General features: G+C 37.8%; 1 protein-coding gene across 1 annotated transcript in view; it reads right to left on the bottom strand.

The window, feature by feature from the left end:
* Positions 1-3,005: 3,005 nt before the first annotated feature.
* The window catches only part of Ccdc192 (coiled-coil domain containing 192), a 200,548-nt gene continuing 195,330 nt past the window's right edge, over positions 3,006-8,223 (bottom strand). Inside the window, exon 7 of the mRNA XM_071611850.1 lies at positions 3,006-3,283. Within this exon, the coding sequence (XP_071467951.1) occupies positions 3,006-3,283 (278 nt within the window). The remainder of the gene's footprint in view (positions 3,284-8,223) is intronic.

The raw sequence follows: 8,223 nt of genomic DNA, 5'->3' as shown, positions 1-8,223 counted from the left end.
ATATGTCTTAACTTTCTCTCTGAAAAAAGTTAATGATTGGTGAAAAAGTGGAATTAAAACTCTGCATATATTTCTATAAAAGTTTTCAGAAAATTAGAGAATGGCTTGAGTTACTCATTCAATATTTTTTCCCCAGGATTTCTAGTTATTTTAAAATCAGATATGTTTCTTGATGATTTGTTAAATTTTCATTAAGAACCCAGTACATCAGCATGTTAATTGCCTCATGATATTTATGCCAGATATTTTAAAGGTCAGTGGATTCCTTTGCGATTCTAACTTGCTCCTAAGAAAATGAACTTTCAGCTTACAGTGTGTACCATAATCTGATTTTTAGTTTGTTTGAACCAGGTGATTAGGACAATCTGCAGCTTACTACTCAATTTCCTGGAGGAATAGCAGAAAATGGAAATGAACTTTGGGAGCATGCATTAACAAAGATTCAATTGCAAATGTGAATTTTTCTCCTTAGAAATTGCTCAGAGGCCAGTATCTCCTTCTCTGAACACCTAAAGAATTTTTGTTACTGAAATATCACTAGTAGAGATTAGTCTATTTGCTATTGGACCAAATCTCTTCCCAACTTCTAATTTGGAGATAACTTAGACCTGAATCAAGATCAATTTTTTGTAAAGATGGCTTGGCAGTGTGATGTGACTCTTGATGCCTTCTTCTTTGGTGGCTGGTCTGCTGACATGTACAGGTGACAGGCTCAATTAATTATTAATAGTAGATCTGCTTTGCCTGTTACTTTATCTCCACCATAAGGCCGCTTTCATGGTGAGGACTAGCCAGGGCAGTGATGGGGGAAATTTTCTAGAAGTTGATTACCAGGTGCCTATCTGGGATGTGACGGGATTTTCTCTCTTCCTTCCTACCTTCCCTTTTTACCATCCCCAATGTTCTACAGGATTAAGACAGTATTTGATAAAACAAAGAAATGGAGACTTGGTTAGCCATAATAACACATCTGAAGTGTGAGGAGGTGATAGTTGGCTTAGAAATGTTCCAATCTTAACAAAAGGGAATGATTAATGCTTCCTCTCAGAAATACAATGTAAAGAAGTGTCAACCCTAAGCATCACTGTAGTGTCAGGAACTGTGGTCAGGACATGGACATTGAGCTAGGACATCAAGCTGGGGACAGAGAAGATAGTGAATTTTGACCAAGAAGATCATGGGGTTTAGAGAGGTGAGAAGAGAGGACCAGAAAGAAAAGTTTTCTGAAGTGGACTGAGGGGCTGAGGTCAACTCCATAGAAAGGGCATAGAAGTGTTTTGAACTGTTTTCTGGGGTAGGAGCATATTCATGATCAGTGAGGTGTAAGTTAGTTTCATTTCTGATATTGAACTGCATCTGTATGCATTTGCAGCTATTACATGTGAAACTAAGGTTATACACAAATATGGGAAGAGTGTAGCTCAGTATGAAAATAGAAACTACCGGTAACACCCATTTTTTTTTGTTTTGTTTGTTGTACTGAACCTCATAGTCATTATATAGCTCAAATACTTCCTTTTTAAAAAATCAAGTTTGGACCCTGCCTTGCCTTGTAGGTAGGTAGCCAGGATCCACCATCAGACTATATACTAATTAAATGATATAGGAGACTCATCCTGGTTCACAAAGAGCAATTCTCCTTCTGAGCATTGTCCATTAGTCTGGAAGCAAAAGTGTAATAGCTCTGTGTGAGGCCAGCCCCAACCTATTATCTTAAAATGAAGTTCCTGGAACATGCTAACCAGAATACCATCTGTGTTTCTTAAAATACATATTCCTGAACCATATTCCATAAGCCAGGAGTGTACTCTCTTACTGATCATGCTTGCTTGGTAAATATGAAAACCTCTACTCAAGCAATGCTCACTAGTTTGACCCCATGCTTACTCACTTTTTAAAATTTCCCATTTCTTATTATAATCATCCTTACATTTAAGAAGACACCCGTGTCTATAAACTTCTGGCTAATAAAAGTTGGGATTCTTGTGTTCCCTCTATTTCTAACATGTATGACTGTTCCTGGAAGACAGAAGAGTTTAGACGAATATTTGTTTAATAGGTAAATTGAAGAAGCAACAGTTCAGTTCTACTTGTGAGAGAGCTATATTTGTTTGCTTGAGTAAGAATGATAAGAATCAAGTACTAATATCTTTCTCAATGTTAATGTCTAGTTGCTCCCCTTGGGTGGGAAATAGTTCATTTGAATGGAATGGATGGAAAAGGACTATGATATGATCCCTCTAACCTGTTAATCACAGGGCAGCTTTCCTTTGCCCATGCTCTATTTTTCTTGCTATTATTTTGTGCTGCTCACAACGACATGGTACAATCATAATAGAAAAGTGTATTTTGCTTTGGTCTTAGTCCTTTTTCCTAAGGGAAAAATCAGTATTGTGTGTTTTTCCAGGGAGATGCTGTCCCAGAATGCTTTTCCCAAAGGACTATGGCTCTGATTCATCTATTTTTTTTAAATGCTTTAGGTTTATTTTATTTCTACTATTTGTTAATGTTAGCAAAATGTATACCATAAAGAAATAAACTTCAGAGGACATAAAGCACATACCTGGGGGCTACCAACTCTGTTAGCAAAGGTTCTGTTCCTCAGCACTCAAACACCTCCAGCTGAAGTTGGCTCTCCATGACAACTTTCTGTTCACAACAGAGCCACACACCAGGACAGGATGGGTGCCACCCTTCCTTGCAGTGTGACAAATATTTGGTAAGAAGATAATGCTAAATTCTTTCACCATTTGTCTAGTTTTGTTACTAGGAATGTCTAAAAGCATAGTATTCTATAGCTCTGTGGATTATGTGACTACTACTGTCTGCAGAGGAAATATTTAGTGTTTGTTTCTGAATAAACCTTTTTTGTTTTGTTTTTTTTTTTCTAATATGAACATTATAGGAACCATGAACTTGAACTTGAATTTGTCAGTGAGGAGACTACTTGGGTTCTGGACTTTACCTTGAGGATACTTAATAAACTTTTATTGTTTTTCTTTATCCTAATCAGAGACCATAGGAGGGATGCTATGATTAAAGAAAATTGGGGTTTCTTCTAAACATTCTGAAGAGTTTTCCTCCTTTTGGGAAACATGGGGCTCCCATTTGTCTTCCAGCTGCTGAATTATCCTTTCCTTCTCCTCCAACTCTTCTTCCAACTCAGTGATCTTCTCTGTCTGAAAGGAAAGCTGGGTCGACAGTTCCATGATGAGGCTAATTTTCCTATCACTTTCTTCCATAGGAGGGAGACCACCACAGAACTCTTCTTCTGACGAGTTGTCTTCTAGAGCAAACAAGAAAAGGAAAGTCTGAGCAGTTTTAACTGGAGCTTCTAGAATTCAAAGACAGAAAACATGAAAAAACTTCATTTCTCACGTTCTCAAAAGAGAACACAGATGTTGTGTCATCTGGCCAGAGAGTTTGAGGATGGAAGGGACCAATTTCGGGTGCTTGTGAAAAAACTTGGAAGCCTCTTGAGAGTAAGGAGGATCATACTTGCAAAGTTTTTTTTTTTTATTTTTTTTTAATTCATATGCATTTATTTTCAACTAACCATGGGAATGAGCCATCCTTGAAAATCCTAAGTTTCATGTTATCCTTTTCCCTAAAAACCTTTCACAAGAGCTACAATCAAGTAGAAATATGCTTCAAATTAAAGTTTTATTCAACTGAAAACAAAACAACTTGCCATTGTCCCTTCTGGGGAAAATGATAATGAGAAACGACTAGACTCTCAACCCAAGTCAGCTTTAGAGTTGGCAGGGGTGCAGTTTGAGGTAATCCAGGAAACTCTGTTTGCATGGTAAATCCCACAGATATTCAATTCTTTCATTTCTGAAGGCTTTATGGCATTTAAAATAGAAAATTCCCCTGGACATAAAAAATCTTACCTGTTATCAATTTCTATCAGCTAACCCCTCAAATAAAGATAAGATCTGATAATACTAAAGATAATAAAGATAAGAATAAGAAGTTTAAGAGAGGCTCTAAGAAAGAGATAAAAGATTAGTGATTGTCCGCAGGGTGTTCTGCAAAACAAGTCTCAGTAGCCCTTCCAAAAAATTTGCTCCTCAAAATGAACCCCATCTTATTAGACCTAAGCAGTACCATCCCTCATTATCACTCTTCTTTTGAAATTTATATTATTAAATTCCTTTGGGAAAACATTCAAAGGATGTCAAGAGCTTGGGTATCACTTTAGAAGCAATGGAACCCTATCATATGAATAAACCTGACATAAGACCTTGACACTTGATTGCTATAATTGAAGGTCTAATATTTACTCCAGTCCAGTGAAAACAATTCCCAGAGCTACACCTGGGAGAAACACTACTCTCAGTCCCAAATACAGAAGCCTGCTACTGTCATATACCCATGTACCTGATAAAAATGGGGCATTTTTGCTGGGTGGTGCTTGCTTCCTCAGCAAATAAAACTAATGGGCTGTCATCACTTTCTCAGGGATTCACTAAAAGAAGCTTGAGCATTACATAACACAGTCTGCAGAGTCCTTTTGGTTGCCCAAAAATGATAAGAGGAGACATCAGGCCATTCTCTGCTCTTAGAAATTATTAACAATTTCTAAATTTAAGATGACTTGAGGGAAAATTTTGTTCTGATTATATGAAATTCTAATGCTATATTGAGGAGATAGTGGTTTGAGTAACTTTCTTAAAGAGAAATGAAAAAAAAAATCTCAAACGTCAAAGGAGTGTTTAGTTCATTGCCTTTGCAATAGGCATGTGCTTTCCAGGGTGGGAGAGGGAGTCTATATGGTGGGGGATTTTCCTTGTCTGCTGATATGCCAGGGCCTCCCTCACCTTTTCTTTCACCTGGCCAGAGCTGTGCTATCACTACGGTAGACACATTAAGCTACTGAATGTGGCTAGTCTGAATAAAGATGTACTATAAATGTAAAATCCATATTTGATTTAGAAGATCTAGTTTGAAAGAAAAAAACTGAGAAGTATCTTTTAAATTTTTTGTGTTGTTCATGTATTAAACTAACAACGTTTTAGATATATTGTGTTAAATGAGATAGATTAATGAAACTTCTTCACTCACATGTTCTAACTTTTTGAAAATGTGGCTATTAGAAACTTTAAAATGTGTGGTTTGCATTTGTAGCACTCATTACATTCCTGTTTGATAGTCCTGGGCTAGCATTTGCTTTTTTTATTTGGTATCAGGAATTGAACCCAGGGGAGCTTAATCCCTGAGCCACCACATCCCCAGCCTCTTTTAAAAATATATATTTTATTTACAGACAGGGTCTCTCCGAGTTGCAAAGTGCCTTCTATTCTGCTGAGGCTGGCTTTGAACTCATGATCCTCCTGCCTCAGCCTCTCTAGTTGCTGGGATTACAGGAGTGCATCACTGCGCCTGGCTGGCATTTCCTTTTGAAAGAATACTCCCCTAGCCCAGAGGGACATGTTACTTGTAGACACACAGATCTAGTTAACCTGCACAGATGTTTATTGGGAGGGAGGGTTGCTGGTTCTCAACCACAGATTGTTTTTCTGTGACCCATGTAAATCTAAGCTTGAGAATATGGGGTTTCATGGACTGAAATAAGTTTCATCAGGAGTAGAAAGAAAAAATGATAAATTTTGCAGCAAGGTGATGATGGGGAGATGCTGTGGAGAGGAATGGCAGGAGGAGGAAGGCTGGATCTTGGAGCAGTTCATCGATGGAGAGGGTGTATCAGGAGCCGCTCTCCTTGAATGTGTCTGTTTGCCAGCTTTTGTCATTTCTTTGCACTTGCCTTCAAGTTTTTCTTTCTCTAGCTTTTTGTCTCCTTTCAGGACGTTGTCATTAACTTATATGTGTAATGACATTTGGCCTTTTTTCCCTTTTATTTTTCTTTTAGATAAGGCAAGATAGGTAGAATACTTTGTTCATCTTTTTCAAATTAATTAATTAATTAATTATAATTAGGTATATATGATGGCATATATACCACCATCTTTCCTGCCCCCATGCCCCCTCCCCTCCTCCCTTTTACCCAAAGTTACTCCATTTTTCCTATGCCCACCCCTCACTGTGGATCAGCATCCACTTATCAGAGAGAACATTCGGCCTTTGGTTTTTTGGGATTGGCTTAATTCACTTAGCATGATATTCTCCAACTTCATCCATTTACCTGCAAATACTTTTATTCTCTTTTATTGCTGAGTAATATTTTATTGTGTATATATACCACAGTTTCTTTATCCATCCATCTACTGAAGAGCATCTAGGTTGGTTCCACAGCTTAGCTATTGTGAATTGAGCTGCTATAAACATTGATGTGGCTACATTACCACAATATGCTGTTTTTAAGTCCTTTGGGTATAGACCGAGGAGTAGGATAGCTGGGTCAAATAGTGATTCCATTCCAAGTTTTCTAAGGAATCTCCATACTGCTTTCCAGATTGGTTGAAGCAATTTGCAGTCCCACCAGCAATGTATGAGTGTGTCTTTTCCCCACATCCTTGCCAACACTCATTGTTGTTTTGTATTCTTGATAACCACAATTCTGACTGGTGAGATAAAATCTTACAGTAGATTTGATATTCATCTTTTTTTTAATGATAAAGGAGCAGAACACAGCTGGGAGGTCTTAAGATTAGACCTTAAGATTAGGCAATATAGGCAAAAATATAACTTCTTTCACAAATGATGCTGGGAAAACTGGAAATCCATATGCAGCCATGAAACTAAACCCTTATCTCTCACCATGCACAAAACTCAATTCAAAATGGATCAAGGATCTAGGAATTAGACCAGAGACCTGTGCCTAACAGAAGAAAAAGTAGGTCCAAATCTTCATCATGTCGGATTAGGCCCCCACTTCCTCAATAAGACTCCTAAAGTGAAAGAAATAAAATCAAGAATCAATAAATGGGATGGATTCAAATGGGAAACTAAAAGGCTTCCTCTCAGCAAAAGAAACAATCAATGAGGTAAAAAGAGAGCCTACATTTTGGGAGCAAATTTTTGTCACACTCATATTAGATAAAGCACTAATCTCCAGGATATATAAAGAACTCAAAAAACTTAACAGATATACAAAACAACACAAAACAAAAAACACAAACCAACCCAATCAATAAATGGGCTAAGAAGCTGGACAGACCCTTCTCAGAAGAAGATATATGATTGATCAACAAATATATGAAAAATATTCAACATCTCTAGTAATTGGAGAAATGCAAATTAAACTAAGATTCCATCTCCTGTCAGAATGACAGTTATCAAGAATACAAACAACAATGAGTGTTGGCAAGGATGTGGGGAAAAGACACACTCATACATTGCTGGTGGGACTGCAAATTGCTTCAACCAATCTGGAAAGCAGTATGGAGATTCTTTAGAAAACTTGGAATGGAACCACCATTTGACCCAGCTATCCCACTCCTTGGTCTATACCCAAAGGACTTAAAAACAGCATATTGTGGTAATGTAGCCACATCAATGTTTATAGCAGCACAATTCACAATAGCTAAACTGTGGAACCAATCTAGATGCTCTTCAGCAGATGGATGGATAACGAAACTGTGGTATATATATACAATGAAATTACTCAGCAATAAAAGAGAATAAAAGTATTTGCAGGTAAATGGATGAAGTTGGAGAATATCATGCTAAGTGAATTAAGCCAACCCCCCCAAACCAAAGGCCGAATGTTCTCTCTGATAAGTGGATGCTGATCCATAATGAGGGGTAGGCATGCGAAAAATGGAGTAACTTTGGGTAAAAGGGAGGGGAGGGGATGGGGCATGAGGGCAGGAAAGATGGTGGAATGAGACGAACATCATTACCCCAGGTACCTGTATGACTGCACATATGGTGCAATGCTACATCGTGTACAACCAGAGCAATGAAAAGTTGTGCTGCAATTGTGTACAATGAATCAAAATGCATTCTGCTGTCATATATACCTAATTAAAGTAAATAAATAAATAAATTTAAAAATAAAAGGTTAGGCAATGTAGACACCAGGTCCACATTCTCTGTTGAAGAGTGGCAGAGGGAGAAGGTAGCAAAAAATGAGAGGAGAGGCAAGGGATATTAATCAGCCTGGGATGCTATAAGAAAATATCACATACTGAGGGACTCAGACAAGAGACATTGATTAACCACAGTTCTGGAGGCAGAAAGTCCCAGGTCAGGCTGTAAGGATGGTTGGGTTCTGGTGCAAACTCTTTGGCTTGTAGACAGCTGCCTTCTCTCCATGTC

The sequence above is a fragment of the Marmota flaviventris genome, chromosome 5 (assembly GCF_047511675.1).
Source record: "Marmota flaviventris isolate mMarFla1 chromosome 5, mMarFla1.hap1, whole genome shotgun sequence".
NCBI lineage: Eukaryota > Metazoa > Chordata > Mammalia > Rodentia > Sciuridae > Marmota > Marmota flaviventris.
The sequence above is the reverse complement of the archived record's forward strand: the minus strand, read 5'-3'. Positions and strand labels throughout refer to the sequence as shown.